Here is a 25003-nt window from a genome sequence, read left to right as displayed (position 1 = left end):
GTGGTGTTAGTCAGTATGCGGTGGTAATATTTGTTGCTTGTTATCTGGCATATATATAGAGAAGGGCAAAACAACATGTCTCATATATACAGAGGGGCAACAACATGACTATTATATTATATATGAACCATGTTGTTTCCCTGAATTCTGTATACAGGGAAACAACATGGTTCATATATAATATAATAGTCATGTTGTTGCCCCTCTGTATATATGAGACATGTTGTTTTGCCCTTCTCTATATATAAGCCATGTTGTTTCCCTGTATATTGTATTATACAGTATACATACAGGGAGACAACATGGTTCTCATATATAATAGTCATGTTGTTGCCCCTCTGTATATATGAGACATGTTGCACTGGTGTGACAATAAACCCTGCAGATTGCTGTTGGAAGTGCTGTCCCCATTGCGTTTTTTGGATACTTTGAAGCCAACCTGGTCTGGTTTGGTGAGGCACGCACGGTTATTTTTTGTTTTTGCGCTGCTGAAAGACTGTGTTGTGAATTAAAGTTTATGTTAACAATAATTTGTATTTTTATTGTACGTAATTGTACTGGCTCGGGGTGGGGTTGCAAAGATGGGGGGGTTTTGATGGCGGCGGCCGCGGGGGGGTGGGGCCCAATTCGCACCTCTGCCCAGGGGCCCATAATGCTGTTAAGACGGCCCTGAAGGAAATAAGTGATTGTAAGCTATAGCTCAGAAGGACCTCAATCTATCCCAGCTTTAAAGTCATTCACATTAAAAGTTAAGATTGCCTTTGACTCTCCAAAAGTTTTCCTGGTACTACCTCTAACTTCATTGACAATATAAATTCAACATCTGTTGGACCTGCCAAGAAGATGGGAGGCTGTCATTTCCTATGATTGAAGTTTCCACAGTTGCTCATTGCCACAAGTGGTGATCCATTCAATTCAGCTGATCCATAAAGTCAATCAGAAAAAAATATATTGCAATTTGTCAGAACTTAAATTGAAATAAATAAAGTACCAGTGGTCATCACTCACATGCGTAAAAAAAAGTTAAGTGCGTCATACAAAAAGTGCACAAAGATGCGGTCCATTGCAAGTCCTCTCCAAAAGGAGGACTCCCAAAAACCTTCACCAACTCTCCAAGCCAGAAGGTTGTGCAAAGGAGCAGATCCAAAATCAATGGCCACCTTTCTTTCAAGCAGGGATCACAAGCAAGTGCCCCCTGGGGACTTCTGTGGACAGCAGGGTATCAGAACTCCCAGACACGGACCTATGGATCACTAACATTATTATTGTAAAGGCGCACAAGAGAAAACCCTTGCTATTACTGTATGGGTTCATTATTACTGTATGGAGGCACAGGGGGCATTATTACTGTATGGTGACATGGGGGACATTATTACTGTATGGGGTTACAGGAGGGCATTATTACTGTATAGGGGCACAGGGGGCATTATTACTGTATGGAGGCACGGGGGCATTGTTACTATATGGAGGCACAGGGGGCATTATTACAGTATGGAGGCACAGGGGGCATTATTACAGTATGGAGGCACAGGGGGCATTATTACTATATGGGGGCACAGATGACATTATTACTGTATGGAGGCACAGGGGAAATTATTACTGTATGGCGGCACAGGGGGCATTATTACTGTATGGAGGCACAGGGGAAATTATTACTGTATGGCGGCACAGGGGGCATTATTACTGTATGGAGGCACAAGAGGCATTATTACTGTATGGAGGCACAAGAGGCATTATTATTATATGGAGGCAGAGGGGGCATTATTACTGTATGGAGGCACAGGGGGCATTATTACTATATGGAGGCACAAGGGGGCATTATTACTATATTGGGGCACAGGGGACATTATTACTGCAACTATTTAATTTTATTTGAAAGGATTTTCCCCCTTTAACCTCAAATGCTTTCTATGTGTGGCCCATTAACCCAGGAGAGTTCGAGACCCCAGCTCTAAAAGAAGAAACAGCCATTTCACCTACTGGGGGAAATCATTTATAGTCTTTCTCCAGCCTTGCTGTATAGGTGGGATCACAATGTCTGAGAATGAATAGCATAAAACTGAGAACTATAAACAGGATCGGTGGCAAATTTCATGTTTTGGAAAACAAATAAATCCCTACAAATTGAAGTAATCTCAGACATGGAGATTAAGGTTCCTGGATGGTTGGTGAAGCGTGTTGTTACCAATAACATATCCATTACTGCATTCATTCCCTTCTAATGCTGGAAGCTGCGGCTGCTTTTCTCCACCTGTAGGAGGCTCAGCATGTTGCCTGCCGGTTTCTACCACTGTGAATACTGGAATGTAACCCTGATCGGGTTGATGACAGTGCTCCAATGCAGCAAGTGTCCTTATTTTGGGAATCCTCTGGGGTCTGGGCACTTGTTTATATGGCATTAGACGATTTTTTAGAGAAATGTCCCTTTAACATGAAGACAAAGTGTAATAAAGAGTGAGGGGGATTTCTGTATTTGGTAGTATTCAGCTTCTTTTTAGTCGGATTGCATTCTCTACGTTTAACACGCCATGGTAAAGTGAATAATGTTCCAGAGTAATCGCCAGCAGGTGCAGACCTCATGCTGAAGTCAGATTTGTCACGCTGGAATAGTAAAAAACGAGATTTAAACGTGAACTTTAACTACAGAGCCGACAAGCAGTGAAGCAAATCTTACTTCTTCCTCAGTCTCGAACGCATAAGACTGTTTTCAGACCGCCGGGCAGCATGGCTCTGAAGCAGGAATGGAGAACTTGCCGTATCACCAGCTGCTGCACAACTACAATCCCCATCATGCCTGGACAGCTTAAGCTTTCACCAACCCCAATGTAAAGACTGACTACTACTGTCCCTGCAATACCTTTAGAAAGTCTATAAAGGTCTCATTGAACCGTTCCTGAATGTGGAGAACAGATCCGTCAACAGCAGACTGAACATCATAGTGGATCATATTTGCGTCCTCAGTGATTGGAGCACTGGGGTTCTGGGTTCAAATCCGACCATAGGGAGATGCTGCCTGGGGTTTGTATGTTTTTCATGTGTCCTCTTAGGGTTTTCCAACATCCACTCAGAAACATTCTAATACCTTCCAATCGAATGGAACAGAAATAAAGGGGAACTCCGGTGAAAAATGTTTTCTTTTAAGTCAACTTGTTTCAGAACATTTATTTCACGTATATTTAAAACTCTTAAGTCTTCCAGTACTATTCAGCTGCTGTATGTCCTGCAGGAAGTGGTGTATTCTTTCCAGTCTGACACAGTGCTCTCACAGTGCTGCCACCTCTGTCCATGTCAGAGACTGTTCAGAGCAGTAGCAAATCCCCCTAGAAAACCTCTCCTGCTCTGGACAGTTCCTGACATGGACAGAGGTGGCAGCAGAGAGCACTGTGTCAGACTGGAAAGAATACTTCATGCAGGACATACAGCAGCTGATAAAAACTGGAAGACTGGAGATTGTTTTTAAAAAAGTAAAAAACAACTTTCTAACACCAGTTGATTTGAAAGACCTTTTGTCCCGCTGAATAACCCCTTTAATGAGGGAAATTGATAACATGCACTATCCCTAAAACCTGATGTTCAAAATGAACTCTGTGACCTCTGTCTAGGATTCCCCGGTAGCCTCAGCACCAGAAGGTCATACAGGATTCAGCCATGGTTTCCATCACATTTGTAAATCGTACGATTTACTTTGTTTATCCGTGCGGGCTCTGGAGTGACATCGCCGGCGTGCCGCACATTCACATTTCCAGGCTTCTTCACAGAGATTTTCCTTGGCTAAAAAATTACAAAAATGTTTCCTTCCTCCATGGAAAGTGACATGGCCCTAAGCTTCATTACAGGGATTTTCCACTTTTTTAAAACCGAAGCTTCATGTTCATAGAAGAGGTAAAATACTTCAGCTTCAGTCTCCAGATAAACTTCAATTCCTCATCTTTTATAAGTTTACGAGTTTGTTGTCAGCGAAGAAGAATGTTTATATCGTATATATCCATAGGCAGAAATCTGTACATAGCTAGTCCTGCTCTCAGCTGAGAAGTGATACAATTCTATCCAGTCTAGACAATGCTCTGTGAGCTCTACAGCCTGGACTCCAGACTGATACATTGTACATAGCTAGTCCTGCTCTCAGCTGAGAAGTGATACAATTCTATCCAGTCTAGACAATGCTCTGTGAGCTCTACAGCCTGGACCCCAGACTGATACATTGTACATCGCTAGTCCTGCTCTCAGCTGATAATTGAATTGTATACAGTCTAGACAATGCTCTGTAAGCTCTACAGCCTGGACCCCAGACTGATACATTGTACATAGCTAGTCCTGCTCTCAGCTGAGAAGTGATACAATTCTATCCAGTCTAGACAATGCTCTGTGAGCTCTACAGCCTGGACCCCAGACTGATACATTGTACATCGCTAGTCCTGCTCTCAGCTGAGAAGTGATACAAGTGTATCCAGTCTAGACAATGCTCTGTGAGCTCTACAGACTGGACTCCAGACTGATACATTGTACATAGCTAGTCCTGCTCTCAGCTGAGAAGTGATACAAGTGTATCCAGGCTAGACAATGCTCTGTGAGCTCTACAGCCTGGACTCCAGACTGATACATTGTACATAGCTAGTCCTGCTCTCAGCTGAGAAGTGATACAATTGTATCCAGTCTAGACAATGCTCTGTGAGCTCTACAGCCTGGACCCCAGACTGATACATTGTACATAGCTAGCCCTGCTCTCAGCTGAGAAGTGATACAGTTGTATCCAGTCCAGACAATGCTCTGTGAGCTCTATAGCCTGGACCCCAGACTGATACATTGTATATAGCTAGTCCTGCTCTCAGCTGAGTGAGGGTCAATTTCCTAATGTCAGGGAAGCCCCTGTAGAAAGAGGGAACAGTCCTGACTCTCCTCTGAACAGTCCACGGAAGACTACGCAGACTGAAGTGATGACTAGACCGGCGGCCAGGATCAATGTAACAAGACATTGTGCTGAGATTTCCTGCTGTGCTAGAGGGATCGGCAGCCTTGTCATTCACAGCCTGGATTCTGCGTTGCTTATAACCCGGCTCGTAGACTTCCCACAATAGGGGAGATTTAGGCTGCGTTTACACGGAGCGATAATTCGCCCAATCGATTATTTAATGATTTTGAAGCAACAATTTGGTTTCTATAACGATCATGGTTTAGTCGAATAAATCGTTAGAAAAATCATTAGAAAATTCGAAAGAAAAAGACCTGAGCTGCAATACCGCACCCAACCTGTGTATAAGTGTGGCGCTGTTTATCTAAGCCCAGATAACCTTTTAAAAGAAAATTTGCTGAATTTGGAGAAGCCTCTTTAATCTTTTACTATGTTCTTGGATTTCACAACACGAGCATGTGTTACACTTACATTATTCGGCTTCTGAAGCTCAGGAGAACACATTCTTCTTCTTCTTGCCTGTCAAAGCTTGTAAACTACACAGATACAGTAAACCATATGGACGGTGTAAGGTTTGTAGATAGAGGCGGAGCCTGTCCTCTGTAATCCGCTATACATGTCTGCAGGCGGATATCTATTGGATCATGTTAGTTATAGGAAAAGAGAGGGATGGCATCTTACCCCTATACTGACTCACCAACCTGGGAGCACCTGCCCGCCGGCGGGTTTCTCGGTCACATACTGTTCCCTCAGCATGTGTTTCTGTAAATATTCTGGGAGGCTGTAAGGTATCCCGGGAAGGTAAACAGTTTCCCAGCATTGTATAACTTATGTATTTGATCCTGTACAGAAGCAGCCACATGAATCGTAGCCTGCAAACAAAATCATGAATTGCTTTACGAGGATTTAGACGACTCTTTTTCAGCTTCTTTTAAGATCTTTGCATAAAGAGATAAGAAAGGAACAGGAAAGTAAATAAAGTAAATTGTGAGCAGCCATACTGGTTGTCATCCAGAAATGGATATATGGGAAGACAAGAAAATAGCCATAGATTTATATTATACAAGATTACCGCATACAGTTTTTGCATTGAACCCAATGATGACTCTGTATGCTATAAGCACCCTCTAGTGGTAGCAGCAGGCATGACAAAATTTTATCACTTACTGTAACTTTATGGCTATGCAGAGCATTTGGAGTTCTGCATAGACAAAAAAATATATACCCTATAAAACATAAAAAATAACATCAATCTGCTCAATATTAAGGAGAACATTTAAGGGGTACTCTGCCAAAAAAAAATCCCTTTCTAATCAACAGGTACTAGTACAGAGTAGGAGAGGTTTTCTATGGGGATTTGCTACTATTTTGGACAATTCCTGACATGGACAGACAAACTGGGAAAAATACACCACTTCCTGCAGGACACACAGAAGCTGATAAGTAATGGAAGACTGGAGATTGTTAAATAGAAGTAAATTACAAATCTGTATAACTTTTTGGCACCAGTTGGTTTAAAAAACAATTTTTTTCGCTGGAGTACCCCTCTAAATGTCAGATCCCAGATTCTATAATCTGCAGGTCACTGGATGCTCACACTAGTAGTGTGGAAAACCCAAAAATGCAAGTAGAATCTCCAAATCGAATATGTAAACCACTGAACAACAGCGCTACCTACAGGAGGCTTTGGAGCAGATGCTTCACTCCCATGAATTCTATATTATCCACATTACTGGACTATTTGTGGCTGCAGAATAATCATTTATGGACATGGGACAGTTAACAAATCTAAGATGACAGAAGATCTGGAAGGCACTTGTGCAGCTCTGTACCTGATGTGACTTAGGTTTAGATTATACCAGAATGCATATACTATACATTACTCTAACAAGAAAGAGGGCACTTAAAGGGGAACTCCGGCATTTTTTTTTAATTTTTTTTTCAGATCAATTGGTGTCAGAAAGTTATATAAATTTTGTAATTTACTTTACTTACTTTAGAAATCTTCATTCTTCCAGTAGTTATCAGGTGCTGTATGTCCTGCAGGAAGTGGTGTGTTCTTTCCAATCTGACTCGGTGCTCTCTGCTGCCACCTCTGTCCATGTCAGGAACTATCTTGAGCAGCAGCAAAGTCCCATAGAAAACCTCTGAACAGTTCCTGCCATAGACAAAGTGAAAGCAGAGAGCACCGTGTCAGACTGGAGAGAATACACCACTTCCTGCAGGATATACAGCAGCTGATAAGTACTGAAAGATTGGAGATTTCTAAAGAGAAGTACATTACAAACCTAACTAACTTTCTGACACCAGTTTATTTGAAAGAATTGTGTTGCAGGGGTATCCCTTTTAACGGGAACTATCTGGAGGTTAGGTGAATCTAACCTGCTGATAGCTCCCTATAGCACAGGAGATACAGAGGAGGAAGGTATGTCTCCTCTGCGCCATCCTGATGCAGTTAGTTGTGTGCACCACGGTCCGGTAAGTCAGTTTGGAGCAGTGAAGCACTGCCCGTCCCCATATTGCCGATTTGGCCTGCAAGCTCCATTAATTATCATTAGAAAGGGATATAGCATTGCTTACCTGTCTGCACCAGGTTTGAAAGCATGAGTGCACAACAAATCTCAGAATGCATTGCTTTCCCTCAGCTTCCCATCAGTCCTTCTCTCCTACAGAACATTGCTCTACACACCAGACTTTCTCTCCACCCGGCAAGTCTGCAAAATCTGCTGTATTCACTGTTTGCTCCTCTTCCTGCGGCATTGTTCAGCACAAGGTAGCATGCTGTAATCACACCTCATGTCCCAATATAGATATATGTATCTGTGTATATGGCAGGGAGACAAGATCCATCCAAACCCCCTGAAACAGAAGAGGATGATGTGTTGTCTCCAAAATAGCTGGAGACAACACCACAGTGACAATAAAACTTCCTGTTAGGGGTACATTAAGCATTAGTGATATTATTAGTGATATTATCACTATTAGTGATAACATTGGGCGAGCAGGGGATAAGGTCAGAGAGAAGGGGAGAATCTGCACCTTCTCCCCAGCATACGCCACGGGCGCAACAATAGTAACTGACCCCCAATGTTTTTTCCCCCTCGCGCTGGGAGGCAGCTCGCTGTAGCAGAAAGCTCCTCAGACATTGGGATAAGGTCCTATGCGGTTCTGTATAGGGCGGCTCTGTCCACGGATAAGTAATCACACATAGCCTGTACTCACTCGGGGGGCACTTTATTTAATTCATATAAAAATAAGTTGAGTAATAAAATATGGAGGTCACATGACGACAGGCTCTTTCTGTTACGCGGCTCGGATGTCGCCCTCTCAGATTTTACGCTTTTTCCACTCTGGCTCATTGTCTGGTTCGTCTTCTTCAGAATCCACTTCTGCAAACACGGCCTCGGGCTGCGTCCTGCAACACACGGAAATCATGGAATGGAGGACACATAGCTTTTGTATGGATCCTGGCAAAGGACAAAAACTGTAGAAGGACCAGGGCAGCCTGGTCCCGCCAATACTGTTATTGTCTAAAATAACGTATATGGGGCGGTAAGTCCTGGTCAGAATATTTAGCGGATCCAGTCTTGTTCCTCGGCAGTGACTCAGAAGTCACAGGGCGGCTACAGGGCGATAAAGCGCGGTTTCTGTGTCACACAGCCAATGACTTAACATGGAGAATGGCGAAAATCTATCAAAGTCCTGACACATGACACAGAATCCAGGACTAGATAGGGATCAGGACTGTGAGTCATCACAAACCACCATCCTCTAGGGAGAATGGGGGCATTTCATGGCCGGCAGAGGGGAAGGGGCTTGTATAGAAGACGTCTCTGTATTACAGGGATCAATAAGTAACACATGAAGTCAGAGAATATAGATCTACTATCAGCAACTCTATGGGTGCTCATAATTATACTGGCATAGTGTATCTATAGTATAACAACGCAATCTACTATACAAGTATATACCACCACTATCTACTATACAGGTATATAACACCACTTTCTACTATACAAGTATATACCACCACTATCTACTATACAGGTATATAACACCACTATCTACTATACAAGTATATACTACCACTATCTACTATACAGGTATATAACACCACTATCTACTATACAAGTATATACCACCACTATCTACTATACAGGTATATAACACCACTATCTACTATACAAGTATATACCACCACTATCTACTATACAGGTATATAACACCACTATCTACTATACAAGTATATACCACCACTATCTACTATACAAGTCTATAACACCACCACCTACTATACAGGTATTTACCACAGTTAACTACTGTACAAGTATATACCACTGATAACTACTATACAGGTATATACCACCGTCACCTAATATACAGATTTATACCACAGCCACCTACAATACAGTTATTTACCACAGCTAACTACTATACAGGTATATACCACCGCTACTTACTATACAGGTATATACCAGCACCACCACCTACTATACAGGTATATATACCTACCCTGCTACTTATTATACAAGTATATACCACCGCTACCTACTATACAGTTATTTACCACAGCTAACTACTATACAGGTATATACCACTGCCACCTACTATACAGGAATATACCACCCCCATCTATTATACAGGTATATACCTTACCTACCTACTATACAGGTATATACAACCGTTACCTACTATACAGTTATTTACCACAGCTAACTACTATACAGGTATATACCACTGCCACCAACTATACAGGTATATACCACCCCTACCTACTATACAGGTATATACCACTGCCACCAACTATACAGGTACATACCACCCCTACCTACTATGCAGGTATATACCACTTCCACCTACTATACAGGTATATACTTTAGTACCTACTATGCAGGTATATACAACCGCTACCTACTATACACCAATGAGCATACAAGTGCACACATACTGTGCACATTGTACACCTGAGGGGGCTACGCTCCCCCATCACCCCCCACCATCCCAGAAGCCAGGACACAAAGGTAATATAGTAACAGGTTCATTGCATGAGCTCCATACTTGGTATTGGGTTACATCCATGACACCTGCAATGTTACTGCCATGAAAGATTTAGTAGACACTGATCCCGGGAGGGCCGCCGTCCCACACGTGGGCTGATTGCATTACAGGCCGATGTAAAGAGCCGTAGCCAGGGGGGAAAGGGAGCCGGCCTTGAAGTGGGCAGGATGGAGGCGATGGCCGCTATTAGCTTACACAGGAGAAGATACATATATTTATGTGTACGCTTGTCAGGCAGGCTGAACAATGGCTGGAGGCTTGTGAAGCTGACAGCTATTGTCAGACATGCTGAATGCCGCTCAATAAGTGCACATCAATTCCACCGCAACGGATGGCTTAACCCTTGTTGTGCTGCACACTGACTATTATTAACAAGGGGCATCAAATTTCCCACTTGGAGACTGCTGAGAAGTAGTTATAAGGGTTGGAGAACCCCTTTAAGAAGTTGTGGGTAAAGTAAAGTATACATGATAGACAATGTCTCTAAACATTGAACACTAGTGTCGAGCAGACCTGTCAGGCGGTTCAGGTTTGGCAACATTCTCCAAACCTGAATGCTCGGCATTTGGTTCCCCCTGCATCCAACTTTTGCAGCCACGGGGAATCAAATGCGGAAGGGCATCATGGGCAACTTGGGTACATCAAACCACCGGCACCTTCAGGGTGCTTGTAGATCACAACCAGAGCCATCGCAATATCCTTCATTATGAAAGTGGCTTAACTGGTGTCAGAAAGTTAAATAGATTTGAAAATTACTTTTATTTGAAAATATCAAGTCATCCAGTACTTATCGGCTGCTGTATGTCCTGCAGAAGGTGTTGTATTCTTTCCAGTCTGACACAGTGCTCTCTGCTGCAACCTCTGTCCATGTTGAGAACTGTCCAGAGCAGGAGCAAATCCCCATCAAAATTCTCTACTGTTCTGGACAGTTCCTGACATGGACAGAGGTGGCAGCAGAGAGCACTGTGTCAGACTAGAAAGAATACACCACTCCCTGCAGGACATACAGCAGCTGATAAGTACTGGAAGACGTTAAGTTTTTAAATAGAAGCAAATTATAAATCTGTATAACTGCTTGACACCAGTTGATTTGAAAGAATTTTTTTCCTGCTGAAGTGCCCCTTTAGGGTTTGCCTAAAGACTTCTTGGGGAAGGAAAGGGGTGGGGGTCGCCTACATGGGAGGATCATTGCCTACAGAATGGATTACATATAGCAAGATTGCCTCTGGTGTGGCGGCGGGGGCATGCTACATATTTTATGTGGGCTGGATGGGGCTTCAGGTACCAGGGCTTCTTTTTAGTCCCAGTCTGTCCCCGGTAATCTGTTATAAATGAAATACAGCACAGTAACCTATAAGATGTTTTTAGTGTTTAGGAAAATATACAATTTTTTATTTAAAGTGTTGCTGTTTTTTTTTTTTTGCAGAAATCAATAGTCCAGGAGATTAACCCTTTGAGGACCAGGCCCAAAATGACACAGTGGACCGCGCAAATTTTGATCTTAGTGTTTCCGTTTTTCCCTCCTTCCCTTCTAAGAGCTCTAGCACTCTCAGTTTTCTATCTACAAGCCATGTAAGTGCTTGTTTTTTACAGGAATAGTTGTACTTTGTAATGGCGTCATTCATTTTACCATAACATGTATGATGGAATTCCAAATATATTATTTATGAAGATATAAATAGGTGAAATCGCAAAAAAGAATGCAATATGGTAACGTTTGGGGGGTTCCCGTGTCTACGTAATGCACTATATGGTAACAGCGACATGATACTATTATTCTATAGGTCAGTCCGAACACAACCATATGCAGGTTTACGCAGATTCTCTAATGTTATATATATTTTTTTAAATGAAATCCTTTTTTTTGGCAATTAATTATAAATAAAATGGGCCTATTGTGACACTTATAACGGTTTTATTTTTTTACCTACGGGGCTGTATGGGGTGTCATTTTTTCCGCCATGATCTCTAGTTTTTATTAATACCATATGTGTGAAGATCGGACGTTTTGATCACTTTTTATTAATTTTTTTTTATATATAATGTAACATAAAATCGGTAATCCGCGCACTTTTTTCCCTCTTTTTGTGTACGCCGTTTACCGTTCGCAATGACGCTTGTTATATTTTCATAGATCGGACAATTACGCACGTTACGGTATATTATATGTTTATTTATTTTTATATGTTTTATTTATATAATGGGAAAGGGGGGTGATTTCAACTTTTATTGGAGGAGGGGTTTTGGGGTAGTGTGTTAGTGTTTTTAACTTTTTTTTTTTTTTTACACATTTGAAGTCCCTTTGGGGGACTTGTACATAGATTAGTTTGATTTCTACACTGATGAATGCTATGCCATAGGCATAGCATTGATCAGTGTTATCGGCGATCTGCTCATTGAGCCTGACTGTGCAGGCTTAGTGTAGCAGATCGCCGATCGGACCGCACGGAGGCAGGTGAGAGACCTCCGGCGGCCCGTTTTACCGATCGGGACCCCCGCAGTCACACTGCGGGGGTCCCGATCGGTAAGTGACAGGGGACTCCCCCTGTCACTTACACTTAAACGCCGCGGTCACGCCGCGATCGCGGCGTTTAAGGAGTTAATGACACGCGGCAGCGCGATCGCTGCAGCGTGTCATTGCCGGTGAGGTCCCGGCTGCTGATTGCAGCCGGCCCCCACCTGCTGTGAAGCGCGCTCCGCTCCGGAGCACGCTTCATAGCGGGAGAAACACCCAGGGCGTACAGTTACGCCCTAGGTCGTCTGGGGACAGACTTCCATGGCGTAACTATACGCCCTGGGTCGTCTAGGGGTTAAGAAACTTTGTAGTTGGGTTTATTAGGCAAATATGCCATTACCTGCATTCAAAAAGACTTTCTCCAGGCCCCCCCCTCTCTCTCTCACTCATTCACTGCTCATTGGCAGGAAATCTCGACTCTTTTACATCAGTTGAGCCCTATGTAATCTATGGAGAGGGGAGGGGGAGGAGGAAGGAGGGAGGGAGATTAGTCGCCAGCAGAGAGCAGAGAACAAAGGATTACACAGTGGGAGCTGTGTGAAAGCAGGTATTTAGCGGTCAGAGAGGTCAGTGCTGACTGTCAGAGGAGATAGCCTGGTGCTGTAGCCCTCTCAATAGAAAACCATGAAGACAGGGGGGAGAGCTTCAAACTGCTTTTTCATGATAAAAATGCATTTTTCGGCTAGTAAACCCAATTACAAAGTTTCTTAAAATTGCCTGTACTATTGATTTCTGCAAAAAAAAAACAAAAAAAAAAAACTTAAACGACAGTGACACTTTAAAGAACAGCGGGAGTGCCCAGGGCTGAGCAGCTGAATGTATTTTACACCCCCACAGTAGAGTTGTGTCTTCAGTAAGACTGGAACACGTTCTTAAATAGACATAAATGGCGCACCCACAAACGTATAACAAGAAAATCAATATCTCAATAGCTTCCTTATTATCAAAAAATTTTTATAACAACTTACACGAACAGATAACCACACACTTAAAAACCCAATAAGGGTAAACCTTTAATTAGCACTAATATCTGAGACATATTTGGTCATATAGTGTGCAGGGCCTGGAATTATTTTTGTGTTGGGGCTGCGGTGGGAGCGACATATATAATTTTATGTGTGTTCCCTGTGATGGTTTACCCTTATTGGGATTTTAAGTGTTTTTAAGGATGTGTCTATCTGTTCGTGGAAGTTGTTATAAAAATTTTTGATAACAAAGAAGCTATTGAGATATTGATTTTCTTGTTATACGTTTGTGGATGCGCCATTTATTTTCTTTCTATGTCTATTTAAGAACATGTTCTGTGGTTGGGACATGGGCAGCATCCAGTGTGTAGATTTTTAGCAGCTCCCACCTTTGTTTGTATAGGACTTGCAGTAAGATTGGATACAAACCTAAGACCCTATCGCTGCAGGCTAGGGGCCAGCATAAAAATTTTTCGTTTTCCGCAAGCCCTTGTGATGATGATACGACATTTACAATTCTTTGCGGAATGTTCATTTTTTTCCATTTTCTCTGAATCTTTAGATTTTTTGTCAAAAATTTACATATATAGTAAATGCAAGAAAAAAAGCTTACGTGGAATATGCCGGGGCCACCCAGTACGGGTTCTCTGCTGCATCCTTGGCATGACGTAGAATAGCCTCCCGAGGATTACTATCATCAGTTTTATCCAGGGCGATGTTCTTGACAATGAAAGAAGACAAGGTACCTCCATGAGTGCCAACACGTCCTCCCCGACCTGCAACATTACAGAATGCAGAGGGAAACAGGGACATTAGGGTGACTCCGAAATTTACATGCATTACACTGCAGCCATCTATAGTGATCTCTATTTGTGTTTTGTCAACTTAGTGCCACAGTGGATAGGGAGAGAGGACACTAGCCATAAGAGCTTACACTCTACAGGAGAGAGGAACCTGCTCATAAGAGCTTACACTCTACAGGAGAGAGGACCCTGCCCATAAGAGCTTGCACTCTACAGGAGAGAGGACCCAGCCCATAAGAGCTTACACTCTACAGGAGAGAGGACCCTGCCCATAAGAGCTTACACTCTACAGGAGAGGGGACTCTGCCCATAAGAGCTTACACTCTACAGGAGAGAGGACCCAGCCCATAAGAGCTTACACTCTACAGGAGAGAGGACCCTGCCCATAAGAGCTTACACTCTACAGGAGAGAGGACCCAGCCCATAAGAGCTTACACTCTACAGGAGACATGACCCTGCCTATAAGAGCTTACACTCTACAGGAGAGAGGTCCCTGCCCATAAGAGCTTATATTCTACAGGAGAGAGGACCCTGTCCACAAGAGCTTATATTCTACAGGAGAGAGGACCTTGCCCATAAGAGCTTACACTCTACAGGAGAGAGGACCCAGCCCATAAGAGCTTACACTCTACAGGAGAGAGGACCCTGCCCATAAGAGCTTACACTCTACAGGAGAGAGGACCCTGCCCATAAGAGCTTACACTCTACAGGAGAGAGGACCCTGCCCATAAGAGCTTACACTCTACAAGAGAGAGGTCCCTGCCCATAAGAGCTTACACTCTACAGGAGAGAGGACCCAGCCCATAAGAGCTTACACTCTACAGGAGAGAGGACCCAGCCCATAAGAGCTTACACTCTACAGGAGAGGGGACTCTGCCCATAAGAGATTACACTCTACAGGAGAGAGGACCCTGCCCATAAGACCCTACACTGTACAGGAGAGAGGACTCTGCCCATAAGCGCTTACACTCTACAGGAGAGGGGTGCCTTCCCATAAGAGCTTACACTCTACAGGAGAGAGGTTCCTGCCCATAAAAGCTTACACTCTACAGGAGAGGGGTGCCTGCCCATAAGAGCTTACACTCTAAAGGAGAGAGGACCCTGCCCATAAGAGCTTACACTCTACAGGAGAGAGGACCCTGCCCATAAGAGCTTACACTCTACAGGAGAGAGGACCCTGCCCATAAGAGCTTACACTCTACAGGAGAAAGTCCCTGCACATAAGAGCTTACACTGTAAAGGAGAGAGGTCCCTGATCGGTGTGGACGGCACCTCCCATAGCAGATACACCTGTACAGGAAAGAGGACCCTCCCATAGACAGATACACCTGTACAGGAGAGAGGACCCTCCCATAGACAGATACACCTGTACAGGAGAGAGGACCCTCCCATAGACAGATACACCTGTACAGCAGAGGGGGCTATGTATACTATGCGCTATGCGTTGGACTGGTGCCATAGAGAGGAGAACACTCAGGCTCCAGTCCCTACGACTTCCCTGTGACTGGGAGCAGTGAGCGGCTATTCATAGCCCAGTAATTACAGACATCTCTATTACGGCATTCTTTTGAACACTTGCTTCCTCTATGACACATTGGCACTTGGCATCAAAGAGTCCAGCAGAGATAGAATTACGGATCTGTTTTGGTAGGGCAAGCACTTCTCCCACACTCAGCATGGTCGACGCTTCTCAATTGCATAATTCTACTTTCCCCAACCAAAAATGTCAAAAAATAAATAAAAAGAATTATCTTAAAATCGTCCAATTCCATGAAAGGGAAAACCAGTGTGTGATAGCAGCCGGGGCTTAATGGCTGCGGTCACGGCTATTTTCCGCCTAAGTAAGTCATAAAGTGTGAATAATAATGTTTTGTGCAGAAGGTCGGAAAACAAGCCGGGATCATGACTGAGAGGGTCCGAGAGGCTTAAAGGGGCTGACACTGGTGACAACTATGCCGTCTGAGGCTGGGGACTTCTGCCCTGTGATGTAGGAGACCACAGGAACGTCCTGTCAGGCCGATGAAAGGGTCAGCCATGGCGTGATGGGCCTCTGCGGTTATCATAGGAATGACATATAGGATTGTAATGTATGAGGGAGAGGACGATCAGCAACACAAACCTCCACCCATAGAATAGTGTGCGCTGTGTTGGGCATTGGGGTACAGGATAGCAGAGCTGGAACTTGGGGTTAGTTAGAGGGCTTTGAGGTGTAGAAATACATCAGATAATGATATAATATACTCATCACTTAACTATAACAAGGGGGCAATCAAAAGGTCTCCAAGGGATTCTCTACTGTAAGAGCAGGGAGACAATGATCATCCCTACAATAACAGCAGTTACACTGTAAAACCATACTGTATGAGCTGTGAGACTATTAAACTGTAAACTGTAAGAGCAGTGGGACAATACAATTCTCCACTTTAAAAGTGGTAGTGATAATATACAAGTCTCTACAGTAAGAGCAGTCACAAGGTGGAGCTTCTACGTTAAGAGCAGTCACACTATGAAGTCTATACTGTAAGAGCAGTCACTATAGAGCTTCTAATGTAAGAGGAGTCACAATATGGAGCCTCTACTGTAAGAGCAGTCACACTATGGCGTCTACACTGTAAGAGCAGTCACACTATGAAGTCTACACTGTAAGAGCAGTCACACTATGGAGTCTATACTGTAAGAGCAGTCACTATAGAGCTTCTAATGTAAGAGGAGTCACAATATGGAGCCTCTACTGTAAGAGCAGTCACACTATGGCGTCTACACTGTAAGAGCAGTCACACTATGAAGTCTATACTGTAAGAGCAGTCACTATAGAGCTTCTAATGTAAGAGGAGTCACAATATAGAGCCTCTACTGTAAGAGCAGTCACACTATGGAGTCTACACTGTAAGAGCAGTCACACTATGGAGTCTCTAAGAGAAGTCACACTATGGAGTCTACACTGTAAGAGCAGTCACACTATGGAGTCTACACTGTAAGAGCAGTCACACTATGGAGTCTCTAAGAGAAGTCACACTATGGAGTCTACACTGTAAGAGCAGTCACACTATGGAATCTATACTGTAAGAGCAGTCACACTATGGAGTCTCTAAGAGAAGTCACACTATGGAGTCTACACTGTAAGAGCAGTCACACTATGGAATCTATACTGTAAGAGCAGTCACACTATGGAATCTATACTGTAAGAGCAGTCACACTATGGAGTCTACACTGTAAGAGCGGTCACACTATGGAATCTATACTGTAAGAGCAGTCACACTATGGAATCTATACTGTAAGAGCAGTCACACTATGGAGTCTATACTGTAAGAGCAGTCACACTATGGCGTCTACACTGTAAGAGCAGTCACACTATGGAGTCTACACTGTAAGAGCAGTCACACTATGGAGTCTATACTGTAAGAGCAGTCACACTATGGAGTCTACACTGTAAGAGCAGTCACACTATGGAGTCTCTAAGAGAAGTCACACTATGGAGTCTATACTGTAAGAGAAGTCACACCACAACAGTCACATTAAAGAGCTTCTACTGTAAGGGCAGTCACACTATTGAGCCTTTTCTGTAATAGAAGTCACACTATAGAGATTCTACTGTAAAAGCAGTCACACTATGGAGTCTCTACTGTAAGAGCAGTCATACTATGGAGTCTCTATTGTAAGAGCAGTCACACTATGAAGTCTCTACTGTAAGAGCAGTCACACTATGGTGTCTCTATTGTAAGAGCAGTCACACTATGGAGTCTCTACTGTAAGAGCAGTCACACTAGAGTCTGTACCGGACTGTGGAGTAAATAATTAAGTGCACAGGAATAGCGCTGAGGATGAAGATAGGAGACCTACCTTCATTCTCGGCATCTCCTGCGTAATAGGGGGCTATCAGCAGGTGAGATTCGTGTAACCTTCTGATAGTTGCCCTTTAAAACAAAGTGACTGGAGTTTTGTCTATTTGGCAAGGTTTTACTTATACTTTTCTATGACCATAAGACAATCCAGAATAATTGATATGTTACTGGTTCCTGATAGTTACACAGTGCTGTGTATATATACTACATACCCATCCCCTTACCTTCTGTCCTATAAATACTGCCATACATCACTATGAGCAGCCAGGGGAACACAGTGCGTCTGTTTATCCTGACCTCAGCCCATATGTAATATACATTGTCATCCTGCTTTATGTCATGCACCTCTCACCACCATTTCTCAGGTTACATTATGTAGGGTAACACTTACAAAATTACAAGCAGATATTCCTGGAGTGCCAGGCAGGAACAAGAGTAATGCCGGGACTGAGCTGGAGGACAGGCGGGAAAAAAGCCCCATATCTCATCTTCACTTTAATTAAAGGGGACGTCTACTGAACAATGCCTTTTAGTTTAAAGGAGGTCTAACAATAACCCTGTAAGAGGGTGCCCACGTGCTGTGATCGCCAGCAATCATGTTCCCATGCCCATGCAGTGCCCCCACAGGAGAAATTGGGTATTACACAGCTAGGTCCTCCAAAGTAACAAACACTCTTTGTAGTTCCATGGCTGGCATATGCTGTCACTTTATGATTGGTGGTAATAGTACCTCGCAGTGATTTATTACATGCATGGCTCACCGAACATGAACACATATTGATGTAAGCAAATCACCACAAAGTACATAGTGTCACCATGTAAATGGGGAAGAAAGATGGCGAACACACTGCACACAGGGATTTGTAAGTCAAAGCTGCATTTACTTTGTATTTGCAATCTGACAAGCTGCTGGGCAATTTTTTATTTGAGGGACAAGATGAGGAAAAGATACAAAAAATGTGGTTACGTAGACCACTGAAGAAGAAGAATAGGATGATGAGGAGGAGATGGGGAGGGAGAGGGGGAGGGAGAGGAGGACCAGCATCACTGCTGCTACAATGCAAATATGTCCAAATATCTGATATAAAAAGTGCAAAGGAGCAAGCTATAGGGTGAGATCCATCTGACAGGCAGCAATGATGGGAGACGTCTGCAATGTCCAGGAGTAGCGTCTGGTCATATGTGGAACCAGAATATAACTTCAAAATCACTGTATGACCTCTGTACTATGACATCACCATGTTATCCCTGTACTGTGACATCACTGTGTGTATTATACCTGTACTGTGACATCACTGTGTGTATTATCCCTGTACTGTGACATCACTGTGTGTATTATCCCTGTACTGTGACATCACTGTGTGTATTATCCCTGTACTGTGACATCACTGTGTGTATTATCCCTGTACCGTGACATCACTGTGTGTATTATCCCTGTACCGTGACATCACTGTGTGTATTATCCCTGTACTGTGACATCACTGTGTGTATTATCCCTGTACTGTGACATCACTGTGTGTATTATCCCTGTACTGTGACATCACTGTGCGTATTATCCCTGTACTATGACATCACTGTGTGTATTATCCCTGTACTGTGACACCACTGTGTGTATTATCCCTGTACTGTGACACCACTGTGTGAATTATCCCCCTGTACTGTGACATCACTGTGTGTAGTATCCCTGTACTGTGACATCACTGTGTGTATTATCCCTTTACTGTGACATCACTGTGTGTATTATCCCTGTAGTGTGACATCACTGTGTGTATTATCTCTGTGCTGTGACATCACTGTGTGTATTATCCCTGTGCTGTGACATCACTGTGTATAATCCCTGTACTGTGACACCACTGTGTGTATTATCACTGTACTGTGACATCACTGTGGTTATTATCCCTGTACTGTGACATCACTGTGTGTATTATCCCTGTACTGACATCAGTGTGTGTATTATCCCTGTACTGTGACATCACTGTGTGTATTATCCCTGTACTGTGACATCACTGTATTATCTCTGTACTGTGACATCACTGTGTGTATTATCCCTGTACTGTGACATCACTGTGTGTATTATCCCTGTACTGTGACATCACTGTGTTTAGTGGAATTATTAGCCACCTGACACATTCGTAGAATTCCATTTTTTTTTCTTGCTCTTTACGGAAGGTCCTCATAGTGAGTCATGTAGCATCACAAACACTAAATTACTCACCAGTGATGGGCATTCTTCATCATCACTATTCATAAAAACTAGAGGCAGCAGAGTTGGTTGCTATACTTAAGGTCTGTACACAGCGTTGACCACGGCCAGAGGAAAACTTTTCCTTGTGTGTTGCCATTTCCGGCTACTTGTAATGGTCATTTCAGCCCTTGTAGCCTCCAGCAATAAAACCACACAAAGGATCCTTGTTAGAAGAACCCTTTGTCTTGCTATGTCCAGGATGCACCATGCACATTTCCATGGACGTACAAAGCATCTCAGCTGCATACTGAAAAAATGGGGGGGGGGCTTAAAATATGTTATGGGTTAAAAAAAATGAATATATCTCTATATTCAATTTTTTTTTTTAAATCAAAAATTCATCCCAAAAAGTGTAATCAAATGTTTTATAGAGGCGGGAGATGGTGTGACTGATGACATTACCTGGCCCGGCCACAGGGGGCTCCGGTTTGTGTGACTTCATGGGGTCCAGGCGATCCTTCTCGAGCTGTTTCCTCGTACTCCTCTGGCGAGGTTCTCGGAACATGGGAAGCGCATGAGCTATGGGAGAGAAAGACGAAAATTTAGTTACAACTGGAAACAATCTCCCCGTATTTGTATACAGAACGTCGGCGATGGAGCAGGAGATGTATTCCCGAGAACATGGTGGAACGGCAGTGAGACGTGACTTACATTCACCTACTGTAACACTGCTATCCTGCCAAATCTAGCTGGATTTCCCCAAATCATCTTACTCGGGAAGGATTTCCCCAGCCAAAAACTGCTCTATATCAGCCTGTCAGGAGTGGAGGAGCGAAGAGCAGTGTGTCAGCAAACTGAGGAGATACAGAGTCCCTCCGCCACCAGGAATCAACTAGAAAAGAGAGGACCCTGCCTGCAAGGGCTTACATAGGAAGAGAGAGGACCCTGCCTGTGAGGGCTTACATAGGAAGAGAGAGGACCCTGCCTGCGAGGGCTTACATAGGGAGAGAGAGGACCCTGCCTGCGAGGGCTTACATAGGGAGAGAGGACCCTGCCTGCAAGGGATTACATAGAGAGAGGACCCTGCCTGCAAGGCCTTACATAGGGAGAGAGAGGACCCTGCCTGCAAGGGATTACATAGAGAGAGGACCCTGCCTGCAAGGGATTACATAGGGAGAGAGAGGACCCTGCCTGCGAGGCCTTACATAGGGAGAGAGGACCCTGCCTGCAAGGGATTACATAGAGAGAGGACCCTGCCTGGAAGGACTTACATAGGGAGAGAAACCTGCCCGTGAGGGCTTACATAGAATGACAGGACCCTGCCTGCGAGGGCTTACATAGAATGACAAGACCCTGCCTGCGAGGGCTAACATAGAATGACAGGACCCTGCCTGCGAGGGCTTACATAGGGAGAGAGGACCCTGACTACAAGGGATTACATAAAGAGAGGACCCTGCATAGAAGGACTTACATAGGGAGAGAAACCTGCCCGTGAGGGCTTACATAGAATGACAAGACCCTGCCTGCGAGGGCTTACATAGGGAGAGAGGACCCTGACTACAAGGGCTTACATAGAGAGAGGACCCTGCCTGTGAGGGCTTACATAGAGAGAGAGAGAGAGAGAGAGAGAGAGAGGACCCTGCCTGCAAGGAGTTACATAGGGAGAGAAGACCCTGTCTTTGAGGGCTTACATAGGGAGAGAGGACCCTGCCTGCAAGGGCTTACATAGGGAGAGAGGACCCTGCCTGTGAGGGATTAAATAGGGAGAGAGGACCGTGCCTGTGAGGGTTTACATAGGGAGAGAGGACCCTGCCTGCGACGGATTACATAGGGAGAGAGGACCCTGCCTGTGAGGGCTTACATAGGGAGAGAGGACCCTGCCTGTGAGGGCTTACATAGGGAGAGAGGACCCTGCCTGTGAGGGATTACATAGGGAGAGAGGACCCTGCCTGCGAGGGATTTTAAAGAGAAATAGGACTAGATCTGCGAGGGCTTATAGAGGAAGAGAAGACCCTGCCTGTGAGACCATACATAGGGAAATAGTTTTATTTATTCCCTATGCACATTGTCACTATATGACGTGCTCCTCCAGGAGTCTGGGGAATGTTCATCTGATTTTAGGAGTCCCCTGGAAGGTCTGGAAGATTAGGCAAATATGTCTGCCATAAATCTAATTATAAAAATAATGATAATATATCTCCAGAATTATTTCTCAATAACCAGCTGCCCATCTCTGTCACTCACTGGACGCTCCCATAGCCCCTGTGATACTTTGCCTACATGCTATTAAGCCTGGTGGCCATGATATCCCTATGAATGGAAATATACCCATCTGTTTTTGGGGGATATGGCTACTGATAGTGATAAAAAGTAAGCATCCCCTTTAAGTATAGACACCAACAAATAATCCAGAGCACAAATACAGTCATAAAACTCCAATGCAGACATTTTATGGAGCTTAGGATCAGCCAGTTCTGACTTTTCCTAGAAAGGGCCGGGTGGTCTCCGCTATATATTTCATCCTGATCTGTGACCCAGCATGTGTTACAGTCAGGGCACAGCATCTGCCAATTTTCATTTATCATATCCTGCCAAGACGTGGCATGCCGCCATTTACCTGCCGTATTAAATTGCAATAAAAGGGAAACAATGGTAGGCAGGCGGATGGGGCGGCTCAGGTTGCCCGCTTCTAACCTTATTGTCAGACATCGAATTGAGTAAGAAAAATGTAGGAAATGCAGTAATTTCCCCCCGTCCCCCTATAGACGTACAATGCGGCTCTAGATGAGAACTTTACATTGTGCAGCAGGAAGTTCTCTGCGTTTCACCATTATTAGATTCCCATGTAATGGGTTTAGTGCCGCCAGCTACTTCACGTCTCACGTGCGTCCAGACCAGGTCTGGGGGCGGCAAACACTTCTGGATTCTGTTTGGCTTAATGGTCCTGTGACTTAGGGGGGTCCCCGGCCACATGGTTCTACTTAGATGGTAGATCAGGAACAAAAACAGGCAATATGGAGAAAGGGCAGACATGGATCAGTTTTCTACAGAGAAGGGCAAAGAGAGGTCTGTGTGCCACCACCCTGCTACATGCGCTATAACTAGAGATGAGCGAACCGGGTTCGAGTCAATCCGAACCCGAACGTTCGGTATTTGATTATTTGATTGGTTGTCTGGAAAACATGGATACAGCCAATGACTATATCCATGATTTCCACACAGCCTTAGGGCTTTATCCAACTTCAGCAGCCACCGATAATCAAATGCCGAAAGTTCGGGTTCGGATCGACTCGAGCATGCTCGAGGTTCGCTCATCTCTGGCTATAACATACATACACTTCACATAGCTGTCAGCATAACACTCCTCCGGCCCACAGATAGTCCTAACACATGTATGTCATACCTGCCGAATGTGCATGTCACATAAATAGGGAGAGATGTCTGCTGACAGTAATCTCTATAAATCCTCCTCACTCCTCTACCCTCTCTCTCCTGACTCCTCTGCCTCCCTCTCCTCCATACTCCTCTGCCTCCCTCTTCTCCAGAATCCTCTGCCTCCCTCTCCTCCAGAATCCTCTGCCCCATTCCCTCCAGACTCCTTTTCCTTTTTCACCTCTAGACTACTCTGCCCCCCCCTCTCATCCAGACTTCTCTGTCCTCTTTCTTCTCCCAACTCCCACATCACCATTCTCCTCCAAAGTCATCTATCCTCTTTTTCACCCCAGACTCCTCTGACTCTTCTGTCCTCCGGCCCCAGACTCATCTGCCCCCACTCTCCTCCTGACTCCTCTGTCCTCTCTCTCTCTCCTCCCGATTCCTCTGCCCTCTCTCTCCTCCAGACTCCTCTGCCCCCACTCTCCTTCTGACTTATCTGCCCTCTCTCTCTCTCCTCCTGATGCCTTTGCCCTCTATCCTCCAGACTCCTCTGTCCCCCCTCTCCTCCAGACTCCTTTGCCCCCCTCCTCCACTCTTCTGTCCTCTCTCCCCCAGACTCCTCTGCCCCACTCTCCTCCAGACTCCTCTGTCCCTTTTTCTCCTCCAGACTCCTTCTCTGTCCTCTCTCTCCTCCAGACACCTCCTCTGTCCTCTTTCTCCTCCAGACTCCTTCTCTGTCCCCTCTCTCCTCCAGACACCTCCTCTGTCCTCTTTCTCCTCCAGACTCCTCCTCTGTCCTCTTTCTCCTCCAGACTCCTCCTCTGACCTCTTTCTCCTCCAGACTCCTCCTCTGACCTCTTTCTCCTCCAGACTCCTCTGTCCTCTTTCTCCTCCAGACACCTCCTCTGTCCTCTTTCTCCTCCTCTGTCCTCTTTCTCCTCCAGACTCTTCTCTGTCCTTTTTCTCCTCCAGACTCCTCCTCTGTCCTCTTTCTCCTCCAGATTTCTCTTCTGTCCTCTTTCTCCTCCAGACTCCTCCTCTGTCCTCTTTCTCCTCCAGATTTCTCCATCCTCTCTCCCCCAAGACTCCTCTGCCAACCCTCTTCTCCAGACTCCTTTATCCTCTTTCCCCACCAGTCCTTTCTGTCCCACTGTCTGACTCCTCTTTCCCTCTTTCATACTCCTGTACCTCCTCTTACCCAGACTCCTTCTTCAAGACTTCTGTCCCTCTCTCCTCCAAACTTCTGTCACCCCTCTGGACTTTTCTGCCCCCCCCCCCCCAGTCTGACACTTGCGTCCCTCCTCCACACTCCTCTGTCCTTCCTTCCCTTTACACTCCTCTGTCCTAGTCT

The 25003-nt window shown here is 44.6% G+C and overlaps 1 protein-coding gene across 3 annotated transcripts in view; it reads right to left on the bottom strand.

The window, feature by feature from the left end:
- Positions 1–8126: 8126 nt before the first annotated feature.
- The window catches only part of WDR70 (WD repeat domain 70), a 143900-nt gene continuing 127023 nt past the window's right edge, over positions 8127–25003 (bottom strand). For all 3 annotated transcript variants that reach the window (XM_069964761.1, XM_069964760.1, XM_069964762.1), the window contains exons 16-18: positions 20740–20856; positions 14061–14223; positions 8127–8324 (exon numbers count right to left, since the gene is read on the bottom strand). In XM_069964761.1, coding sequence (XP_069820862.1) covers positions 8237–8324; positions 14061–14223; positions 20740–20856 — 368 coding nt within the window. In that variant the 3' untranslated portion in view covers positions 8127–8236. The remainder of the gene's footprint in view (positions 8325–14060; positions 14224–20739; positions 20857–25003) is intronic.

This window comes from Dendropsophus ebraccatus, chromosome 3 (genome assembly GCF_027789765.1).
Source record: "Dendropsophus ebraccatus isolate aDenEbr1 chromosome 3, aDenEbr1.pat, whole genome shotgun sequence".
NCBI lineage: Eukaryota > Metazoa > Chordata > Amphibia > Anura > Hylidae > Dendropsophus > Dendropsophus ebraccatus.
This window is presented reverse-complemented; position numbering and strand designations above follow the sequence as displayed.